A 24712-nucleotide genomic window follows, 5' to 3' on the forward strand; every position below is an offset into this window, starting at 1 on the left:
TTCCTTCAGAGGTGAAATTATAGCGATCCTGATCAGTTTGGGCACAGCCACAAATAGTCTGTTTGTTCTTCCTCTCTCTGTCTCATAGTTAGAAAAGCATCATTGTGCACACAGTTCTGTTGATTTCAGTGGATGAATCCAGTTCATCCATCATGTTAGGCAGTCAAAAAAACCCAACAAAAAAACTCAAACAAAAGAAATTGTCTAAATCCCAAACAGGCATCTTTGGAATCAGTAGTGCAAAATGTTTGCGGATTTCTTTTCCTTGACCTACTGCAATAATCTCTCAATCTTCAAGTCTTTCCTAAAATAGTGGATCTGTAAATGTAAAACATAAGAACAGTTTTTTTAAAAAAGAAAATTTAAAGGTCTGAGTTGCTTTAATCACTCTCTTCATATTCTCACTTATACCAAACCATTTCATATCTCTTAGAAGAGCTGTAAACTGGTGAAAGATCCAATTGACCTGGGGCGTTCTTCATCTGCATGGGGCTTATGAATGGGTACAGCAAGCTGAGGGTATTCTTTACAGGGAGGATAATTTGAGATTAAAATGAGCTTTTATCAGTGCAACCTTAGCTCTGCACATTAGTTTTAAATAGAAGAGACCCCTCTCAGGGGTCACAGCTTAAATACCTGCACTTCAGAAGCTTTGGTATCAGAGCAGCTGTTTGGAGGTCCTTTAGAAAAGAGCTGATAAAATGAGAGGTTACCTTAAGGATTTCCACCTGTCTTTTTCTGTCTGGTTTTCCGGACTTTCACTTTCATAGGAAGCCAGATACAAACCTGGAAACAGTAAATATGTGTTATTTCCAACAGCATTGGTAACCCCCATCCCTCTGCATTCTTGTATGTCCTTTTGTACCATACAGAAAGAGAAATTGTAAAACTTCATGGTCCCTCAAGCAGCTGGTAATCAGTGGGACACTGACGTTTAGCTCACATTTGAAAGCTGTTACATTAATTTTGATGGAACAATAGAGGAACCCAGAGTTAAAATATGTTAGCATGACCTCCTCATTACAATATTAAGCAGCTGAATGGTCTCTGGTTTTTCATAGAGAGATCTGGGCCCATTTCCTCCATCACAGCACTGCTACTCAGGAGTTACATGAACTTTTTAAAAGAGACAGTGAGAGCTGACACCTAAACACATAAGCTTTTAAAAACTAAGGATATTCTCATCACATAACACAACTTTATGTTCCTCAATCTTTTTAAAGCTTATGGGAACATGGTATCTTAAATGGATACAAAATACCATCAAGGTAAGAGTGAGTTACAGAAACCAGAGAAGGAATGCAGTGGAAGAAAATAAATCTGTCCTTTTTTCCCTCTGCAAATCTTTACACTGTAGGATGCATTTTATGACACCAAAATGAATCTAGATTGTAGAGTCTCCTCTGCAAAAGCTGGCAGTGCATTAATATCTCACCGTCTTCACAGAATCACAGGCTGTAATTTGTGTTCACACACATTTCCTCATTTGACTGTTTCATGATGCTTTTATTCTTTTAATGCTGGAACCATCTCACCATTCGAATCTGTGCTACGAAAGCATTGTCTTTTAATATTCAAGTGTTGGCCACCATTCCTCCACATTGTGACAAGCACAGTACAGCTGCATTGCACATGCCACTGCTGAATCTCTCTCAGATACCCTCCCACCTTTCATTCAGGGCAGTTCTTTCTACTCTGCACTACCCCTGGGTAATGGGGGAGGTTTCCTGTGACTTCTGCAAGGGGCATTTCACGAAAGCAGCATGAATATAGGGGAGGACATGAGGAAGAAAATCTGCATACAATTAGTGGGTTGAGGTCACTCTTTTTTAGTCCAGTAGCCTGGACTAAACTGTACTCTTACCCTGACTTTCATTTTCTGTCCCTTTAGAGCCTAAAGCAAGAAGAAATGCCTTCATCCTATCTCCTGTTGATACATATTACTTTAATCATATTAATTATTCTATTTTGGAAGTAATTATTAAGATTTACACAGGATTTTAGAAGCAGTACTTTGCTTTCTGAAGTAGTCTATGAAATAAAAGCTGTCTGGTCTGATTACCTTGGATTAGTACAGAAAACTGCCTATAGAATGAAGAAAAAATAAACCAACCAGCAGAACAGCTTACAGGAAGGTTGCTATAGACAATTCTGTGCGTGACAATGTATAGAGAGGCAGCTGACACAAACCAGCATGAAGTGACACATACTGACATGCTGGATACCAAACTGACGAGAACAGAAAAGTATAAAAAGACAATCAGAGAAATAATTTCAGAACAGGGCTTTCATAGCTACAGCTGAAATGAATAGAAAAGGTTTTCTTAAAAATTCTTTTCTGTACATAACATGTCATTGCTGTAGAGGAGGAGGTCAGCTGGACTCCATCGCCTTGAGCTGTGTTTACTGAAGAGATGACAGCACTCATTTGTGAGAGAGATTAGCTCTGGTTCCGTCAATCACAGAATGAGTGGCTAAGGGACAGCTGACATTCACAGGAGCCCATGACATGCTTGTGTGGCCTCAATTTGTGATTAAAAAAATAAGGCCACAATGGCAGCTTCCTAGACAGTGCCTTATGGAGAAGCTACAGACAAGAGAAAAGCCATCAGGCAGCAGCTTCATGTGCTAGAAGGCTGTATTTGCAAAAAAACACATTGATAGACTGGGCATAAACAAACTGTTTGGCAGGAAAGCCAGGAAACAGCTGGGACTGGTCAGTGAGAGAGATCACCAAAGCATGGATCAAGGTGTTAATTAGTAGTGATGAAGAGAGACCTTTTCAGTGATGAGTGATTGTACAGTCTTACCATCTTCAGTAAAAATGGGAGCAGTGTGCAAGTAGTGGATGATGTTAGGGTCTTGTTCAAAGGGACACTCCACTTGTTTCCATGTTATAAACTCTCCTACTTGCTTAGCCAGTTCCAGGAATTTCTGTAAACATAAAATCATTCCACTCAGATACAATAATATTACCTCATAATCAGTGTTTGATGGTCTGCACTGAAAATAGCAGGCTAATAGTCTCAGATAGTCCTTGGCTATCAGAAAGGGATAGGTAAAAACATTTTTCAGATCTTACTTCAAAGTTGACGTGTCCATTTGGAAGGCGATTAGCACATCCCTCATTCAAAAAATAAATGTCTTTGATCAATAGGCTGAAGAAGGGGATCACAATCTGTGGAGAGAAATGACACAACCATTATCTTTTCAGTTCAGTATTTTCTCTGTATGAAAGAACAACTCAGCTGGGAGAGATGAGAGTAAAGAAGTATTAACTTTTCAATGTGCTGTGCACTTGAAAAGCAGTACAGCTACAGGCCAGAAAAGGGGCAGTAGTGTCTAGAGAGACCTTCAGCCACCAGGAGAATGTATGCTGAGATGAAAGTGAACTGTACACAATGTTCACTGAGCACAATAACATGACTAAGAAAGTGCTAAAAGCCCAGTTTATTATCAACAATATCACTGTCTGATGACAACATCAGACAGCAAAGAGCAAAATACATTGCAGAACTCTTCCCTTTCCTGTTGTGTCCTTATAAACAGAGATGCTGAACACTCAAATTGAGCAATTTAAACATGGGTGGGAACTAAAGAACCAATATTGTCCCTGGACAAGGAAAGACAGCATAAAATTTGATGACCAAGGACTTGTCTACTAACAGTTAATCAGGAGCTGTTTCATTTTCAACAGCTCCATGCACAGCTACCTCTTGAGGCATGTAATTTCCTTCCTGGTGCCTGATTAGTACAACCTGCTTCTCCAAATTAACCTGCAGACAAGAGGATTGAAAATATTAAGCTGGTTGACAGGAAACTGCTAACAGAAGCCAGAGAGACCACTGTAGTTCTCAAAACTAGCCCTGGCCATCATCCAGGGCAGGGTGGCCTATAACAGCAATCCAAGCCTTCCCTCTAACCCATCAGAGTTGGGTCATAATTTGCTATAAAATAAGTCTGGATAGGACTCTTGAAATTGATGGAATTACAAGCAGAGATAAATAAGTTTTATGCCAGATGTTCTACAGCAGAAAGCAGTAGAACAGCAGTAGGATGCACTTCAGCACTCCTGAAGTGCATCCTCAACCTCAGCAGAGATCCAGAGTGAAGCAGACTCTCTCAGGGTCCTTTGTCTCACAGCTCAAAGGGAAAAGAAAGATAACACAAAGGACCAGTCTGTGAAAGCTGACAGTCAAACCTCAGTCTGCCCACCTCTCCAGCAGCGACACTGTGACAGCAAAAGGCTGCTTGGGGGGTTTGAGCTGAAGGTCAGCAGCTGCCCCTGTGAGAATTTTCCTGTGGCAGCAATGTCTGTCTTTTAAACCACCAAGTACAAACTTAACCACCATGAACATAAAAGAAAACACACTGCATGGCAGTGGCCAAATGTCTCCACTGGTCTGTTTGTATATTAACTGAACTGGAGCTTATTAAGCAGCACCAAAGCTAAAGAGCCCTCATGGCAAGCAAGAAAAGCCAAGAGAGCAATCCTTTAGTTAAGTATTTAATGTTATTCCATCTCATGCTGTACATCAGCTCTAACAGGGTATGAAATGGACCCAGAACAGGATTGGCAGCTGTTACTTTCCAGTCTACATGGATGCTACAATGCTGTGATGCTCCAATGAAGGTGAACAAGCCATAGAAGTGAAAACACTGAGGCAAGGAGTCCACAAGCTACTGCCAGTGTGTGTTGTGAAAATGGAAGCCAATTTCTGTTCCAGCTAAATTACCACACCCAGTAAACTTTCAAAGATCTGTATCTCTGCTGGCTTTCTTATGGGACAGCCAGAGATAAACTCTGTAATGTCACTGCAAACAGCCATAAAAAAGTCTGGACTGATGCCCCAAGAGCCACTGGGTACTTATCCTGACACATTCCATTGATACAACTCAGGATTGAAGACAAAGCAGAGCCTTATCCTCCCACAATGCTGAGCCCTACTATTAGGATCAGGTGGAACAATTTCTAGTCAAACTGAGCTAAGTGTGTTTTAGGATTTATTTTCATATTACCCAAACTAGATCAGTCAACCTGCAGTAAAGAATACAACTCACTCTATGTGGTTTGCTTTCTGCCAAAAATGATGATGACTCTGTAACCAGTGTGATCTCAAAAGGTAGGAAGATACAGAGAGCTGGAGCCAGACACTGATCCCCAGCTAGAAATCACTGCCAGGTTCTGTCTACTTTTTTTTTTTTTTTTTGCAGACAGATGTGAGCTTGTTCTGTCCTGCTCCACTGCCTGGGAGAAAGGTCAGCACCATTAGTGGTACTAAACATGAAGGAAAAGCCTTGCTGAGAGGAAAGCTACACAAATGTGGGCTGGATGCCAGGGTAATACAGCTACAGAGCCCCCAGTAAGCTCTGAACATGGCAGAGCTCATTCTCATCTCATCCAAAAGGTGCTGAAAAGACATACACGAGGATACCAATTCTCTACACATTTCCATGGAATTGCTGTATTTTGGTCACCATTTATTTTCCCAATACAAATATATTACCCTGTATATTTTACTTTCCAAATTTCTGTAGGAAAACCAACAAAAGTGGTTTCAATTATACTCTAATAATGGCTTCATTCCAGGCACTTTGGTAGCATAAAACCTGGGTTAGTGCCAGAAACTCATATTTCTCTCCATTTTTATCCCCCTTCCATGCCATCCAACCCATCTACATGCTGAAGGACAATTGCCTCCTGCAGAAAGAAGAAAGTTAATGAGATCTGACTTGTTCTTGCTCCACAGTATCAGACAGCAACAACACACAGCACTGTGCTGTACACACTCCCAACATTTCAAAGCCAGAGCTATGCAATGAGTACAGTGCAGTTTCCCAGTGGAATGACTTAATTTTGGAGCTGTCATAGGTCATTTGACTGCACAGACAAAACCAGACTTGCTTACTGACCAGTACACCCCTCTGCAAGCATAGTTCAGTTTGAAGATAAAAATTTTCTTCAGAGCGAGCTTTGCTATGAGTTTGCCAAGAAATAATGTAACATCTTCTGTCAAAAAGAAGTGATCATGCCCTTTTGGATGTGTTCAAGTTCATTAAAACAAATAAATTATAATCTTGCCTATAAAAAGAAACAAAATTCCTTAATCCTACAGAAAGCATTACATGATCTGCTGTATCTGACATTGTAAAATATCCAGTATGAGTAGCTACCAAATCATATCCTGGAGCATTTTCCTGAACTAATGTTCTCTACAGAAGAAAAACAGAATATGGGCTTTTTCTGATGTAAAATAGATTCCTTTCAGTCTAATAACCTCTCTGCCATCAGTATTAACCAGTTGGGGGTAGAGATATGACAGAGATTGCTAACTTCACAGGAAATTAAATCAAACAATAAAGCAACTGGTTTGAATATCTATGATGGTTGCAGAAGAGCTAAACTGCAAAAGCATCTCAGACTGACAGGTCCTCACTGCAGTGTGTGAGTTGAAAGAATTGCTTTTCCAGTCACACACATCCAAATGATCTCTCCTTTGCAGAGAGAATTGCTTTTCAGAACAACTCAGTGTACTCCCATTGCAGCTGAGTCAGCCTGCCACCAGATGCTGATCTCATTTCACTGTAAATGCTTTGAGATTCCATTAGCTTCAGCAGATTTACATCAAATTTACAGGGGTGTGAGATTAGCATCTGGCCCGGCTCCTCTAGTGAATGAATACTAAATTCCATATTGTGCTTGTTCATGCAGCATCTACTTTAGCTCTGCCATGCTTAGAGCAGAGATTACCTATTTACGACTATGGGCAACTGCAGTGTAAAACACAAACCTTTTTTCACATACCAAAAAATAAAGAATTTAATGGAGGAATAAGAAAACTAACAAGAAACACATTGGGGCACAAACCAGGAGGATCCTACACTCTAACATCTTGTCAATCTGATTTTTGCAGCATCAGCGACATGTCAGAAAGCTCCACATCTGCCATGAACACTGATAAAACACTTCAGTTCTTGCTCACTGACATGGCAGCAACAACCAAATGAAATGAAAATTCACAAGGACAGAATATCACCCCAAATTTGCTGCAACGGATTTAGACTAGACTCCCTTGCAGACTTGTGGTAAATCATCTTTCCCTAATGTAAATGGAGATCCACATTGCCTCCATTGCTGTGCCCTTTGCTCTCCATCTCACCTCACACATCACACAATAGGGGCTTCTGTGCCAGAGCCTGGGGCACAGTTGTAACAAAGCACAGCTCCACCTGCGTCTGCCAGGCTCATGCTCCATCACCAAAATAAAAGTCTTTTCAGTCTGGAATACCTGTTCCATCAGGTTTATCAATCTAAACAATGTGAATTTTCCAGGAATGTAGAGACACTTGCAGAGAAGTTCTCCACGCTGTGAGTCCTGCCCTCTCTAGCCCTCCCAATGTCTGACAGCAAGTCCACAAAGATTTGCTTTGATCCTATCCAGACTCTTTCAATAACTTTTTTTTTTTCACATTTTACATTTCCAGTTCCATCTTGAAGCCATGGGCCTTGCACTGGTGACCCATGGAAGGGAGGAAAGCATCTGCATCAAGTGCTGGAGCCACTGACTCCCAGCAGAAATGCACCTGCCCATGTGGAGGTGGATGGGCTGTGCTCACACCCACCTTCTCCCTGTTGCTGTGTGCGGTGAGGGACCTGTGGGCAGCCCCCCGCAGCGCTGTCCGGTAGTTGTAGAAGTTGCCAGTAGGGTCCATCTGGTGCTACATGCACAAAACAACACACATTGGTTAGAAAGTAGCCTGGGCCCTCTAAAGACAATTTTACACTCAGTTGTAGCAAACCATGAACAGAGCAAAGCCTCCATCTTCAAAATCCAGATGTCTGCGGAACCCCATGCACCAAGGATGCAATGAGAGCTCTACAGCCCATGGCTGTTTATACCTTTGATATTTCTACTGACAGCTTACTGAGCTTTTATGTGAAGAATAAGCGCTGCACATTCCATGTGTGCCAAATCCTGGAATTCTCAATACAAAATACAGCCTTGGGTCTTCACTCAACCTCCAAGGTATAGACTGGGAGCTTTACATTCAGCATTGTGCCCATGGCCAAACAAAACATGCATCAGTAGAAGCACTGTGGTGTGTATATAGGTTCATACTTTGGGGTTTTTTAAATTCCTCTTATTTATTTGAGTACTCTGAATTCCCTCTGCATATCATCAGATTTACAACTTCCTCACTACACCTGGCATATTTCAGCTTAAAATCAGGCTCTCTGCCTGTGAAATGTGTCTCCAGACATCTCACACCTGGATAATAATATAAAATTCCCAAACAAAAATATCCTGAATATAATTCAAGCAGTGCATCAGGATTTTTTTTTCTTTTTTTTTTTTTTTTTTACCTCCAGAATAAAAAATTTGGCTGTTTTCACTTTTGACCAAGTCTTCTTTAGCCTGGAAACTGGACTCATATTCATTCCAGCTATAAGTGAGAGAGAAAAAAACAAAGCCATTGATAAGAGCTGGGTTTCCTTTTTCATCTGTGACAGCTGATGGAAGACCCAGTTAAAAGCTGTACTTACAAATGATTGCCATCAGTGAATTAAAATTCCCTATGTTAAAGCACTCTCGGGCAACGTCAATGAAGAATTCGATGACTTGTGCTCGCTGTTTCTTTTTTGCAGGCTGTAAATTAAAATAAATGAGTATCTGTAATGAGCATATGCAGAATTGGAGGTCATCCTAAGCATTTGTTCCATGCATAGTGTGGCTTCATGCACAGCTTGGGCCATCTGCTTTCAGTCACTGGCCCTAATTCTGTTCCAACAATCCAGTGGATGCTGGCAACCTCTGAAATCAAAGCTTTCACTGCAGTGACACTGAAGAAATTCACGACAATTCCCAGCCCCAGTGACTGTCTCAGGGCTGGAACAGGCAGCCCAAGCAGCCCTGAAGCAGAACCTCAGCTCCCTGCTGGCCTCCCTCGAGTCAGTGGGCTCATCAGCACAGACTTCCCTAAGGGCAGGATTTCACACCCCTCTAACAGCAGCATCTTTGTCTCAGAAAGAGCTTGTTTCATTGCATTAATCCCTTTCCCCTCTTCTGTCCCTTTAGCAACACGGCTAGACCAAATGATAGCATTTTAAAAACACATTTTAATTGGACTGGAATCACCCTATCTTTTCCAAAGATGATCTTCAAATGGTAATTCGTATGTGTCACAGGCGATACTGGCTCTTAAAACTATTAGTATTCCTCCCTTCCATACCTTTTTCAAAGAGGAAAACATTAATTTCATTTTGATGGGACCAAGTTAAACAAACTAAAACCACTACAAGTTAAGGAATAACAGCCACAACTACACTAATGGGCAGCAGGACAGAGTCATGCAGTGGGAATTCACACACACAGCAGATCTTTAGGATGACAGATAACAAATACGGCTTTGCTGGCAGAAATCTCACAGGATAACTCAAGGCATTTTTTCCTCTCTTTTTCCCTGCAGGGTTCATTATTCCACACTGTGCTTCTACTACATCAAGAGAACAGTGCATTCCCCTGTGTGCCACCACCTCTGTTTTGCAATATGTTTGTCATTTATCAGGTCTCTTCTGCAAGTGCAACACTACTAAAACTTACCATCAGATGCTTAGCTGGGTCATAAGAAATAAATCCCCAGGACTGCTTATTAATATAAAATTTCAGAGTGGTACTTCATGTATGTGGCAAAATGTGGCACATACTTGTAACTTACCATGCAAATTTCTGTTGCTACGAGATAGCAGAGTCTATTGAACCATTTCACATAGGCCTCAAGGTTACTTGTCTTCTTCTGTTCACTGAAACAAGTCTGGGGGGAAAAAAGCACAGAAAGATATAACTGTGTTCCAGTCAGTGACCTGATCAGTAAGATAAATACTGCACAAAGGTAATTACTGGCCACATCTCTCTCTTGCTCATGGAAGGCTGTGCATTTAAGGGCCCCTTTAAAAAATCCTGTGAATAGCTGGGTGTGTCACACTGCACAATTCACACTGGTGTCCAGAAAACAGCCCCATTTTGCCTGCAGCAAGTGTTCACTGAGAGTCTGCACTGACCCTCGTTCACTGGGATATGAACAGCTGAGGCATTGCAGGATTCTGACATCAACACGGACATGCAGACAAAATAAGACAGGCACAGTCTTCCACAGCAGTCTCAGTTTGTGACTTAGATTCCAGGATTTCCTCCACCTCAGCAAATAAAATCACCCACAGCCCTTTTCTGGAGGGGAGGGACCAGAATTTAGTGAAGTGTACAAGAGATAAACAAGGGAAAACACAGTTCTGGTTGATTTTTTGTGGAAAAAACCCCACTATTTTCCTTAGTGAGTTTTCAGAAAAACAGGTTCTTAGCAACCAGCTCTGCCTGCATGGCTGTGTCTGAACAGGTCACTTACATGCCAGAGGCACTTCACTGATAAGAGCCGTTGCAAGAAGCATATTTTTCACTTATTTATATAAAACTTAACATAAATTCCCATAACTGATACAGGCTATGTGAGCAGATACTTGGCTGAATTCTTCCAGTTCTTTTGATTTCAGAGGAGTGATAGGGCAGTTCACACAGCCTGAATATGTTGCTTGGGATTGTAAGAATTCAAGTGCTTTGCCCAGCTTTAAACTCTTAGACAATCCATCTAGGACACTCAGCTCTCTAAAGTTCCAGAGATCTGTCTGAACATTCAGTACCATCCACTAGAGGGTACCAGAGAATACTGATTTTTGTTGTATTAGGACGATCATTTCCCAGAGGTACCATAAACACACGCCACTAAGAGGAAAATCATAATGCATAATCCATTAATGGGATCACCCATATTATGTAAGGTAAACCAGTGACTAAGAACCCCTTTGGAAATGTGGCTTAATACAATTCCCAAGGTAACTCAAAGTAAGAAAATATTCACCTGTGATTTTGTATACAGACGTGTTTAGGTACAGAAATCACAGTACCATGCTATGGAGGAGCAAAGCCTAACAGGACTGAAATTCTGAGCCACTTTATGAATAGACTACAAACACAATAAAAGTGTATTTTTAAAGCATTTCAAAAGTAAATGTTAGCAAGCAGCATGTAAATATCAAAAACCCAAAAGGAACCCAAATCAGCCCCAGTCTGCCATAGCAGCTGCTTTTCATGTGCTCTGTTTCTTGTTTCCTATTACAGCAAAAAGTACACAAAACCCAGGTTTTGGTCTGAAAATAGTATTTCCATCTCAGAACTGTTGTCCTGTGCCAGGGCATAAGAGCCACAGCTAATAACGCAAAACTTGTGAAAAATGTGCAACAGTAAAGTGGAGACAGACTACTTTTTAAAGGTTAAGCTTTATAAATGGCAGCGATATTTAGCACCTCCCAAGCATCTTCCATCTGCAGCTCAGAATGCTTGATAAACATTCATAAGTGAAGCCTTTTGAAGCCCTCACTCAAGAAAGATGTTTAATACGATCTCCAGCTGGAGGGAATTCAGACCTGAGCCAACTCCCTGTGTTTGACAGAGATATTCTTCATGGGTCAGGGAATATGACTCCACATAAGGTTTGCGCTACTTTGTCCAAAGATGTGTCCAGAGAGGGGCAAAGGAGCTGGGGAAGGATATGGGACACCGATCTGAGGAGCAGCAGCTGAGGGAGCTCAGCTTGGAGACAAAGAGGGGGAACCTTCTTGCTCTCCACAGCTCCATGGAAGTAGATTGTAGGGCAGGGGGAAGTTGGTCTCTTCTCCCAAGTAACAAGCAGCAAGACAAAATGAAATGCCCTCAAGTTGTGCCAGAAGAGGTTTAGAAAAATTTATTCACTTAAAGGGTAGTTGGGCACTGGAACAGGCTGCCCAGGAAAGTGGTGGAATCACCATCCCTGGAAGTGTTCAAAAAATGTATGGATGTGGCACCTGGGGACATGGTTTAGTAGTGGCCTTGGCAGTGCTGGGTTAAGGGTTGGAGTCAATGATCTTGGAGGTCTTTTCCAGCCTAAACTATTTTGTGACTCTGTGTGCAATGCTCTCCCCGTGGGCTATATCTTGGCACAGAAGCTTTTCTAAATCAACCACACAGAGCATGAGGAAAAGCTCCAGACTATCCCCACTGTGATCAGCCTTGCTGACTTGAAGCCCAGGTGGCTGAAATCTCAGTGTGGCTGGTTTGGTATCTTGTGTTTCTGACACACATTTTCTGTCTTTGAGTTCCTTTCTAAGGAATGTGATCAATGCCCAGAATACCTGGAACTCCATCTCTGCCTATTTCCCTCATGCTGAAACAAACTGCAGAATCTCCACAAGTCCAAGGAGAGGAAAGGGCCCAATGTTGCATCCATCCATCCATCCATCCATCCATCCATCCATCCATCCATCCATCCATCCATCCATCCATCCATCCATCCACATTTTCACCATTACAAGCTATTTTGGTGCTCTTTGTGCAGCACTACAAACACAGGTCTTCCTGGTACCTATGGCATCCAGTGAGGAAATTCAGCCATTGATGTATGATCTCAGTGGGAATGTATACACAGTTCAGGGCAAGAATTTTCCACCCTTTCTTTTCAGACAGCATGTGAAATCTCTGACTCTCCAGCTGGGAAGCCTCTTTCCTTTTTGAGCCACTCACTGAAATGTTACTTCAAACCTCAGGGGAATCAGTGGAAAGACTCCAAGTGGCTTTCAAAGCCTTTGGATGAAGCCCTGATCAGGCACTCTGTTCCCTGTGGTGCTTTGGGTTATTGTGTAGAGAGAGAAGAGTTGATTCATGACGCACTGACTCATTGCTGTGGTGTCTGGGCACACACTGAGGCCGTTACATCACATCCCGAGCCTTTAGTGCTTCACCAGAGCAGCAGACATTCCCTGGCTGTGTACAGCCACAACCATCCGTCCCAGTCAAAGCAGCCTGGGAGGAACAAGCCCAAAAGCACACCAGGGTGGTGGCCAGTTTGTCAGGGAGGAATGGCAGTGACTCCCTAGTGCCTCCCTAGTGCACAGTGACTCCCTAGTGCCAACTAGGGAGGAATGGCAGTGACCTGCCAGTGACAGCTCTGCCAACAGGTTCCCATCCTTGCCATGACAACACAGGTGACCAGCTGGCTGGCCCATGTCAGCTTGTGACTCAGGCCCTGTCTTGGGGACCTTGTCACAACTGGACAAACTGTGGTCACAGGAGACACTTTGTATGTGGACAAACCATACCTTGGTGCCGTCCAGAGGGTCCTTATGTACAAATGCCTGCACAAACTCCTCAGGTCCAATGTGACTTAGTCTTTCCTGTTGAGGGTAGGGGAGTGAGAAGAGAGAGGGAAAAATAAGAAAGCACCCCAGAATATCTTCTGTTTCTCTTGATAAAACAGCATCACTTTCTGTCAGCTCTGAGTGGTGTCACTGAACTGGTAGACAGCCAACTAACTGGACATTAAAATTCATAACAACAATTAGAACTATGTCAGCAGAAAGATGAAAATTAGAATAAATACATCTCATTACTGACAAGCCACAGTAAGAGTCCCCTCCACTGCACTGGATGCACAGGGCTTCATCTGGGAGCCAGCAGACATCACTTCTGTTTGGTCTCCCTCAGACCTGCTGTGGTCCAGCATCACTCAAAAGCCAAATTGTTTGCCAGGTGTTACAATGGCAGTAGTGCTGTAATCTGGAGTTCACAGCATCCCTCTGCTCAGCTGCCCACACAGGGCTCTGCCCTGGCTCCCTGCCCACTGACCCTCAGGTGCTGCCCCGGGCTGGTGGCTCTGGGTCACTGGCTAAGGAAGGCACTGAGGATGCACGTGACACATTAAAGGTTTTGCTTACACTGGAGAGTATCCCAGGCACTAAGCAAAACAAGAATAAAGTATCCAAATCTCTCTTAGTAAAAGAGAGGCCACCTCCAGCAGCTCCTGAAAAAACGTGGCAGCTCCAACAACATACTGACATTCCTGCTAGGCTTTTCACTCTCTTTAAACATGTTTATTAGAAAAATAAATATTTTCAGTAGGTTGTAGGCCACAAAGGTATTTCAGAATTCCTACAGTCCAAACTTAGAATACTCAAGCAACAATAAAATAAATGGTAATTCTGGTCAAGGCAAAATTTTATGTCTAGTCCTATGCTTTTTCTCTGGGTGTCTCACCTTAACACTGATAACTGTATAGGGCTCTTAGTAATCAATAACTGTTTTAAATAAGTATCAAATAATTCTTACTAACAAATAAGCATCAGACAGTTTCAGTGCATTTGATGCATCAGACATAGCAATGAAAGATAAGGTAAAGAGAATTTATTACAGTACAGTGGAATTAAACTCTCTAGCTGCTTCTGTTTTAAAAAGGCAGTGATGCCTCAGTTACAGGGAATTTCCCCTTGGAAGACAGCTGTGCTGTGGAAGAGGAAAAAAACAAAAGCAAGAAAAAACTCCACGCAAAAGGTCTTCTACTCTCTGGCTTAAGTTACATAAAGCAAAGAAAGCCAAAGCGGCATGTTCTGAAAACTATCCATTCCACTTCCTGAAAAATGGAATATGAACTATCTTCAGAAATCCGAAGGCTGATTTCCTAATGCTCACTCCAATCCACAGTGCATTTCATGTTTTGTTTTTCCATCCTTCCCTTGAAGGATGAGCAGAGTCCACAGGACAGGCAGCAGGGCACCAGAGCAACAAGAGGTCTGCAGATGGCAGCAATGTTTTCTGTTCTCTGTGCACATCCAGGATGTCCGTGGGGAGGACCTGACTCTGGGAGAAGGGTGTGCAGCACAACAGCACATCCAAGGAAGGTTTCAGCACTGCCATTTTTCACACAAGAGCCTGTTTGGGAGCAGACTGCAGCCCAGCACAGGGGGAACAGCAGGAATTTTGGGGGGGGCACCTGCACACCCTTATATGTCCATGCACAAAGTCCCAAAGGGAAGAATGAAAGGCACATCAGACAACCCACTGCTTTCTGTATCTGGAGAAATGGATTTGAACTGCTAAAATTTCTTTCAAATTTATAAAAGAGTTAATGACCAGCCATTTCAATAGCACCTGCAGAGCTTGTGGGGCTCTGAGCACCTTATAGAAGTGACATTCCTGGGACTTGACTTTGCTGGGATAGGATTCTCATTTCACAAATAAGCAAGCTGAAGTACAGTGACCTGCTCCAAGCTGCACAGGGACACTCTGATACATAGTTTGCTTCCCAAGCATCTCTTAACCTGTCAAACCCTGCCTCCTGCTGCAGTGCTGATACAGCATGGGATATGCTGCAGCAGTGCAGACATTTTTTGGTTATGTCTGGAATACTTAGCAGCTGATGGCTTAAAATAACATCTCTGGCTGCAGAAGTTGGGAACCATTCCCACTTACCAGCTCCACATGTGTCAGCTGCTGAGCCAGGGTGTAAGGGTCACTGCAGACGCTCAGGATTTCTCTCTGAATTGATGGAGGTTTAGTTTTAAAGGCAACCAGCTTATCAGAGACAGCAGTACTGATCTTGACAATCCCTTCTTGCCCATGGCTGAGGGTTGCAAGCTTCTGATTCAGGGCTTGCAAAAGCTGATTCATCTTTTTCCAGTAAGCCTGGAGAGATAGGGAGAGAAACATAAGCCACCCAGAAAACTCGACATAGGAGTGGTTTTTTTTGTGCTGACTTTTGCTTTCTGCAAAATACTCCTAAGCCAGCAACAGGTTACCATTTTATCTCCAACAAGCCTATTTCAGTTGGCTTAATTACAATTCTGTGCTCTGGACACAGAGACTGCAGTCAAGAGAGGCAGGACTGGTGGGTTGGGCTGGCACTGATACTCCACATTCCTGCCAACATCAGGTTCAAAGGAGAGGCAATGCTACCACATGAGTTACTGCAGCTTTCTGGAGCACAGCAGCTTTTGGTACCTATCTTTTATGTCAGCTACATTTTGGCTGAGAACTCTACCTGTCAATGCTGCTTTGTCAACTCTTATTTATTAGGAATAAGAAATGTTTCTAATGTTATTTCTCCATCCTTTTGACCTGAATGCAGAAGAAGCTCGCAGCTGCTTGCTACCCAGCTGGAGTGGCTGAAGCATTGTGTAGCTTTGAGTATTTAATATCCAAATGTTAATTGCGAGTGAAGGAAGCTCATATTGTATTCCAAGCACAGCCATGTGCTCAGCAGGATCATCATTACCAACTTGCCCAGGTTGTTCTCAGAGCTGGAGCAACTCTTTACAGACAGTAAGTGGAGTCTCTGGCCATGGAGGATGGGCAGAAAGAAATTACTTCAACTGTTCATGACTGACGGATGCAGACATCACAAAACTGAGATAACAGAATTGGTGAATGGGTTCTAAGGATAAGATTAATTGGAAATGTCCTTGGCTAGACTGTGGCTCACTACAAAGAACAACACACCTGTGTCATGTCCCAAGCTAGATGCAGCTCAAGTGAGCCTTTGGGAAGTAATCCCATAGTTTAGATCCAGCCTTGCCTTCAGAGTTTTGTGGGCTGTGGATAGTGTTTAGTGCTAGGCACTGACAGCATTCATGCTTTAAGTGTTTAAGGAAGCAGAAACCAGAGTCAGTGCTCTTCTCAGCTGCACAGAATCCAATCTGCACACTGGAGATAGCACCTGCTCCTGCTTCACAGTGAAGAACAACTTCTCACATCTACTCTGTCTTCATTACAGGGTACGAAAGGCTGGAGACCTTTAGAACATCCCAAGTGCTTCAAGTTTTGCCACAACACTTTGTAACTTTTGCAGCTTTTCTAACAAAAGTTTCACATTGCTCTCTTGGACTCACATTGCTCTCCTTTCACTTAAGGAAGATGCTCTCTTGAGCTGGGCTAGAACATGTACCAGATAAACAGGATAAGTCAGGCTCCTTTTTGTAAAACAGAGCTGTTAAGTCTGAAATGAAGCAAGTACCCAGAAGGCAGGGGGGACATGTCTTGGACAATGACAACACACAATGTATTTGGAATCAAATCCCAAAGACGGAGTGAAAATTGACTGAGGAAAACCCCACTCCTTCAGTTTTTATTTGTTACTGATGTATATTAGCTCCAAGAAAGGCCTTCTTCATGTAAATCCTCAACAGATGGTCACACTTTTGATTAACAAAGACTGTTCTGGACCCAAACTACTGACCATCTAAATATTTCTCTGCTTTACATCCAGGTGTGTTTGCAAATCTCAACACAGCTTATGAAGGAAGCTCTGTGAACACAGTGTGATTTTTTAGTGACAACTCAAATAGTGACATATTTGGCATTTTGTGAACTTATTTTGTAAATGGGAAACTCAGTTTTTTGGGGGTGAGGGGACAGCACTGAAAGCCAAGCCTTCTAATGAATAAAAAACATCTGGCTAAAAGAACTTGGCTGTAAACCCAGCTCTTCTTTCTAAAAGGAGTTTGGATGAAAAATCTTGGACCAGCCATGTCTGTGCAGTATCAAATTCTTCATAGTTTGGACAAAAAGTCAAAAAGCTGAATAAAATTGCTTGAAAGACAAACATATTAGCCAGTCTTTCAATAAATCTTTATCAAGAGCTCTAGTTTCACCTCATTTTGTAGGGAATATGGCACAAAAAATAAATATAGACAACAGTAAACCAAAACTCAGGTAAGCCAACCACCTAATAAAGAATGAAAAAAAAGAGACACACTTAAAGGACACAAACAATTACACAGAAATCAGAGCTCTTGAAGAGACTCAATGGAAATCAGTTGGGTGCACCCTTGCTTAGAAAGCTTTTCTGTGCACATTTAGAGAGAAATCAACAAAAATAAAAAATCCTGCTTTTGCCCTTCTAAAAGCCTTTCCTGCCTTCTTTAAACTACATCCACTAACTGAAAACAACATTGTCCATTACCTTCAACGTGCTGGTAATTATCTTGCCACAAAGTGACCCCCCACTGTACAGAGGCTGCATGCTGGACTTATCAACCAATTTCACTTCACTGCCACATTAACAGTCAAAAGAAGCACACTACTGTTTAATATTTAAAGAAAATGTTTCGTTCTTAACTAGGAAAGTTCCTCTGAAGACAGCAGGCCTCAGCAGGTGGCTTAGGAGCTCAAATTTTAATTAAAATTTCTAACTCTAAATGCAAATCACAGCACTTACTAAGAAATGCTTCTCAGCATGGACACCTTTATAAGCACATCACAGCCTTTAGAAAGTGGACTCTACAAAGAACAGGAGCAGACACTGCAGGGGAAAATCCTGCAGTGACCTACATGGGCTGGATGACATCACAAATCTTTCAGTCTTTAACTTCTGTGGTTCACAATGGGAACAAGTGTCTTCCAAAAAACTAATGGTCACCATCACTCTTCTGTGCTGTCCCTTAAAAAAAGGAAATTTGCATTCGGAGGATATGAGCTGTTTCTTAAATTAATTATTGATTTTGCTCAGGCATAATCACTTGCAATTACAGTGCCTAGTAATATCTGAAAAACAGTGATTTGAAACTAATGTAGTCTGAGGCCCCCCAGGGCACCCACAAGGATTTGTACACAGCTGTGCATGCTCCAGAGCAAAGGTGTGCAGTGCTTGCTCAGGTTAGGCACATAAACGACTTCTTTGCATGCAGAAAGTTGATTGATAGCATTTATGATTCTTCACCAGGGCAACTATGGCTGTTAAAGAGCACATGCTAAGTCCCTGTTCTCCACCCTTTGTTCCCTTCTCTCCAGTGGACACAATTCTGGTGGGTCTGCATGGGTTTCCCTCACTTCTGATGCTGAAGGGCTGCAAGGCATCTTTTGCTGGCCAGGAGCAAGTCCATTGCCTCTCTTCCTTGAGGGAATTCTACTACTCTGGTAAATGGAACTAAAGCCACTTTGGCTCTTTCTGAGTTTTTTTGTTGCCTTCACCTCCACCATGTCTCACAGCTTCCCTATCTTACCCCTTCTCTCCCATGGGCTGCCCAGCCCAGGCAATCAATCTATGCCAGCCCACAGCTCCCTGGAAGTGCCAGACGTGATGCCAGCCCAATCCAAGAACAGCTGTTTCCATTTATGGCATATTTCATGTGCATAGGAGAGCCCAATTTCAATTAGCCCTGCTAATTCCTTCTGTCCTCTCTCCACTCTTCTCTCTCTCATCCTTATGGGTATGTTCTTGTTGTTCTACTGGACTGCACCCCTCTGTGGCTTGAGGCCAGGCCTTCATGTAGCCAGTGGAACTGAATTTTTCCACATCCCATGGTTAACCTAGAAGTAATTAAAGACTCTCAGTGTACTATTTGCTTATTACTTTCATGAATTTTGTGGTCTTTTTAATGTTTCCGAATTAATTTGTGGGGTTTACCCACCTGAATTTGCAAGCAGGTCTCCCAGAGGCTCCATTCACTGTGACCCGCTGTGCCACACACAGAGCTCACATATTTGAACACCAGGACCATACAGTCCTCTAGCCTGATTCTGTGCTCAGCAGGCCACACACAGCTGTCTTCTGCCACCTCCCTGCTCCCAGACAAGCTACATGTCCATTAATATTAGTATCTTCTTTAAATATAGGGACTTGGATCCAGAGAAGCTGTGGATGCCCCACTCTTGGAAGTGTTCAAGGCCAGGCTGAACAGGGCTTGAAGCAGCCTGGTCTAGAGGAAGGTGTCCCTGCCCATGGCAGGGATGTGGAACAAGATGGTCTTTAAGGTCCCTTCCAACCCAAAGCAGTCTGTGATTCTGTGATTGTAACTTGGGAGATCACAGCTCTGCTGCAATTTGAATTGGCACCAGCACATTCAGTCTATGCTATGCTTTCACATATTCCTTCTATAAAATGGGAATGTTGTTATCCTACAATTCAATGTGCAGGAGATAAATTCCTATGCTCACTGCTCCAGGAGCACCTAAAGAGAGATGTGGCTTTCAGGGAAGATACTGCAGGTTTTTACATGATTGGAGAAAAAAAACTCTGGAGTATCCAAGAAAAGGCATAGAGCAGAATGCAGAAAAAAGAGGAAAAGGAGGAACCAAGTGGTAAAATGAACTTAATGTATCAGCAGAACATCCCAAGTCAGGCATCCTCACCTCATCACATGGAGCTATCCTGTGAATCATGTCTTTGAGATGGCCAATCATCCGCTCTTCCTGAAAGTCATACGGGAATGTCTCTGTCCACTCTGTCAGCAGCTGTAAGATTTTGGGTCCAAATTTTCTGATTCGAGCCTGAAATGCAAACCATTGAATGATGCTCAGGGACTGAAACATGTTTACTCATTAAAGTCTCTCACTGTGTGTGTCACTGAATGTGGGGCCAGGTTTTCAAAGAAGGCATTTGTGTTGCACCTGCAAAACCTGCACACATGCATACAAAGAGTGTGGTGCACAAATAATACATTTTGGCATGCAAAATGTACCAGAACTCAGGTGCATGCACAATTGCCTGTTTTACATGCAGATTTAAGTATTCTGCACATGCAATTGGCCCGTTTATGGTTGGAAGGACATTTTGTTGGTGCAACCTTTATACCTTTTTTTAAAACATCTGGCCTTTTGCTGATTCGAACCATTTGTTCTTCCCTTTTGTACTTACAACCCTTCTATATTTTCATCCTTCTCTGAAAAACTGCAATGAATTTCTTGACCATCAAAGAGGTTTTTTGCTCCTTTGCTTTCTGGCTGTATGAAAAAAACTGCTTAGTGGCCAGTGGCAGATGCACATTGAAGAAAAAGATGAACAAAACAGCAGCACTTTTGTAACTTTACCTGGGCTGCTGGTAATGTTGCTTTCTTCCCACATGAGCTCAAGGTCATGATGGGACAAAGACACTCACACAGCATACAGCTGATGCCCACTTCTGGTGGAGATTTATCTGAGGATGTGGCAGTGGAAATAGTTGGGATGGGGCAAGGAGGGAAATTCAGGGAATGGCACAACTGGTGCATTAGTGTTATCTCATAAGACAGCCAGTGTGGCTGCTCCCAAAGCTTTCATCCTCTGTTATGTGAAAAATAAATGGTGTTAAAAAACAAACTGCATTTTTATTTACAGAAAACACAGACCGAAACAAACAGCCTTCTTCTGTATCCCCACGTACTGCAGCTGAAGTGTACCCTGTAATCAGGAAAAATTATACTCTTAAGCTCCCTGGCTCTTTGTTTTCCAACCAAGGTGGTCAAAATGCATATTTCAGCTTTCCACCAACAACAGGTTTCAATGAACCACATCTCTAAAAATAACTGCTGTCAGCTAGCATTAAGCTCAGGCTCAAAGACCAGCAGGTGGCTGCTAAAGGGAAAGCTTTATTGGAAACTACAAAGGTCTGGGGAGACATTTGCTCCAGCTGTGTAAACTGCATTATGAATTGATGGAGAGGACTTTGTGCAAGTCACAGGACATGGGATGGCAGGTTGCTTGTGTACAAAGTTTCAAAATCAGCCCCACTCTCAGGAACACAAAATCATCTGTGTCCCACCAGCCCTGTATTGCTACAACACCCAGGTGAACTTCAGGCAGATAAGAATTCTTCCTAGTAAGACAGTGTTTTTCATTTCTTAAAAGTTTAATGAGCAGCAAAACTTTGCAATGCTCACATTTAATCCTCCTAAACTTGTATCTGTCGTAGAATTGGAGATTTTGTTTGGTTCACCCCATACAGATATTTCTATTAACACTGACTGTATGGGTAACCCAAGTCTGGGATTGCTGAGCATTCTGGAGAATGGCTCTTCACAGTGAAGGCAGAGCTCCTGCTACTCATGGAACCAGCTGCCTGTGCAAAAACAAGCACATGGTCAGATGTCGGTGACTAAGTATTTGATGCCAAACTCACAGTTTCAAAACTGGAAAGCCTGATCTTGAAAACCATTTCAGAATTTTGGGGTTTCGGGAAATTTCCAACAAATGCATGTTCTGTTCCCCTCCACTGCTTTGAAGGTGCATCTCCTGCTCCAGATAACATACCAAACAAGTGTTCATCAATGCAGCAAGGAGAGCTTGGGCAGAACCCAGCACTGAGCAGCATCCATCACCCCTGCACTGTCTGTGGCACTGCCAGAGGATGCACATGTGTTGCTCTACACTGTACCAGGCTGCACAGTCCCTGGGGCAAAGTGGGAAGAGTGCTGAGACAGGAACAGCTTGGATTTTCTCATTCTGTTCACCTGTCAGGGCCCCACTGCTGCTCCTGCCCATTCCATTGGTGCTGCTCTGAGGGCAGAGGGCAGGAGGGTGGTGGGCACCTGCCCCCTGTTACATGGTGCTCAAAGTGACAGGAAAGGCCAAGAGGAAATATTACTGTACCAGGAGCAAGAAAGCAAAGGGGCAGAGACATTAAGTAAAAATGGCAGAGAGAGTGGTGCGTGGACATCTGCACTTGACAGTGTGTGAGGGTCATGTCCTACCTCCTTGCATCCTGCAGGCTTCCCCAGAGCCTTAAAGAAGGAAAGTCACCTGGGGAGACTGAGACAGGGGGAAAGGGAAAATTAGAAGATTTGAAGTGACTATTGCCTGAAGCATTGCTCTCAGACATGGATGCCTCAATGTCAGGATCTCAGTGGAAAATCCTTTATGAGAAAGATTCATTCAATCTAAAGAGAGGCAAGGGGTACACACCAGAGCCCCAGAATCCTCTACCCATTGACAATACCTCACATTTTTGTGCATAAACTAACCTTGTCCAGCACGGGGTCATCCAGCCGCTGCTGCTCAATGCACTTGTGACAAACTCGGGACAAAAGCTCATGGGGTTCGATGAAGAGTCTGGAACTCAGCAGGAATGTAAAGATATAGGCTTTCTGCAGGAGAAAGACAAGTAGAGCTACTGTAAGCAGTCACACAGTGGGTGATATTGACTGTAAAGGCCCTGAACTTCACAGTTTTTCATTTCCACTTGGCAAGACCTTTTTATCTAAAAGACATAACAATTCCTGACCCTGAATATGGAACTGGTTACACTGGGCACAGGAGGCAGCAGCATCTCCTTCCTCCACAGCATCCACGTCCAGCCCTTGGCTGCCTAAACCCTGGGCAAACACCCAGTGAAGAGAGCGTGCAGGAGCAAGCCCAGGTACAGGAGACAGCACAACCAGGATGCTGGAGACAGTAAAGCTAAATGGGCAGGAATCTCTGTGTTGTACTGGCTTGGGAGCTGCAGACACCCCCACATCAGCCACATCTCGCTATTGCCCTGCAGATATCACCCAGCCTATTTTAAGCAATATTTCATTTTTTCTATTAATTCCCCAAATTTCATTTCTATCAGCCAAGTCATATCATATGCAGTTCCACATCTGTGAAGCTGTGGGCAGGTCTGTTGGATAAATCCTTGGATTTTTCAAATTATTCCAGCAGTGAATTTAAAATACATGCATGAAGTCTCAGTTGTTGCATCCTGACCCCTCCTTGCATCCTTGCACCTGAATTATCTCCTTTCCCTCAGCCCTAGCCATGCTCCCAAGCAGCAGGTATAATATTACATATCATACATTATAATGAAAATCTCACAGCCTGATCTGTCCATTACCTATTTTTATTGCCTTTCTGTTCCTTTTTTTTTTTTTTAATTGAGATGCTTCTTCATTGCTTATTTTTAGCTGATCAGAAACTGAGCTCCAGGTAATTTAAAACATGCTGCCTGCTCTGCATTGATAACTTCCCCTGTCTCCTCAAGTACCCAGAAGTCAATGCTCCTCTGTGCTTTGAAATACAAGCCATGGAGCTATATTAGCACTTAAAAGTCTTCCAGTCAAACTCTGTCTGAATTCCACTGAGGATGTGCAAAATCCAGGGAAGTCAATAGCTTGCAGGACCATAAGCCTCCTCCAGTTTAGATCCTCACACTCTTGGTGAGGAAACACTTAATTTCCACTGATGGAGCAAGGATTAGTATCTGGACTATGCTGTCCAGTGACTGCAAAGTTGTGAATACAATGCCAGGTAAATTAGAAACCCACCAGAAGAAGCATCTCTGTCATCACTAAGAGAATGTTCTGTACATACAGGCAAACCTGGATGACTTCAGCAGCCACTGAAATTCAGCTAATTTAGTCCAGTTCAGACTTGGGAGCTTTTTGCTTCAGTTTTCCTCTAAACCTCTCTGGGAAGCATTGCTATTTTTGAAAAGCTCCAACTGCTACGTCACTAATTCATCACCAAGACAGCTCCCCCCACACCCTGTTCTCTTATTTAAAGGCAGTATCATCTTTGGGATCTGCTTTTTCATGGGAACAATTATAGAGCAGTGAAATAGCATTTAAAGCAATGCATCAATTTACCAAGCTTTAATTGTATGCAGCTTTTAAATGAGCCCTCTTAATTCAAAATTTAACACATTTGCACTTTTGCATAAAGTGCTGCCCCAATTCATCAAAATTAAACCATTTATTATACTGTGAATTGCTTACTTCGGGGTAGTAATCAGTGGTAGGTATCAGATGCTGGATTAGAGCATCCAGAGATGCTGAGGTAAGGTTTCCATCCTGGAAGATCAGTCCTCCTTGTTCACCTTCTTTTGAAGTATGTAGATGAGGGCTGAAGCCACATGGGGTAAACATACTGGTAGAACTCAGCGTTTGGGGCATGCCTTCCTGCAACAGAGACAGGGACAAGATCCATCAGATCCACAGCCACATCTGTCTTCTGGCTGATTTGAACAACACAGCCACTAATGAGAGCTTCCTGTTCACAAAATTAACGTGGTCCCTTCTCGATAACCTTTCATTGCTGGCACTGGCAGATCATGCCTGCAATGGGCAGAGCACAGAAAATGGAACATTTTGATTTATGCTTTTGGGACAGAAAATGATGGCAGGCA

General features: G+C 42.9%; 1 protein-coding gene across 1 annotated transcript; it reads right to left on the reverse strand.

Moving 5' to 3' along the window:
• Positions 1-250: 250 nt before the first annotated feature.
• Positions 251-24479, reverse strand: RASGEF1C (RasGEF domain family member 1C). Its single transcript, XM_053991205.1, has 13 exons — positions 24303-24479; positions 22572-22694; positions 19986-20123; positions 15330-15542; positions 13184-13258; positions 9718-9813; positions 8546-8648; positions 8366-8445; positions 7624-7719; positions 3083-3178; positions 2811-2934; positions 714-786; positions 251-318 (listed from the first exon to the last, which is right to left on the reverse strand). Exons 1-13 carry the CDS (start codon positions 24477-24479, stop codon positions 294-296), a joined length of 1419 nt encoding a protein of 472 aa, XP_053847180.1. The 3' UTR covers positions 251-293.
• Between the last annotated feature and the right edge of the window lie 233 nt (positions 24480-24712).

Source organism: Vidua macroura, chromosome 15, assembly GCF_024509145.1.
Source record: "Vidua macroura isolate BioBank_ID:100142 chromosome 15, ASM2450914v1, whole genome shotgun sequence".
NCBI classification, from domain to species: domain Eukaryota; kingdom Metazoa; phylum Chordata; class Aves; order Passeriformes; family Viduidae; genus Vidua; species Vidua macroura.

Excerpts from the sequence above, each read along its gene's own strand:
- RASGEF1C (XM_053991205.1), bottom strand. The coding sequence starts at position 24,479 with ATGCCCCAAACGCTGAGTTCTACCAGTATGTTTACCCCATGTGGCTTC. Across the intron at positions 13,259-15,329 it reads AGCTGACACATGTGGAGCTG|GAAAGACTAAGTCACATTGG; the intron begins GTAAGTGGGAAT and ends TACCCTCAACAG. Across the intron at positions 3,179-7,623 it reads CACACAGCAACAGGGAGAAG|ATTGTGATCCCCTTCTTCAG; the intron begins GTGGGTGTGAGC and ends TTCTCTCCACAG.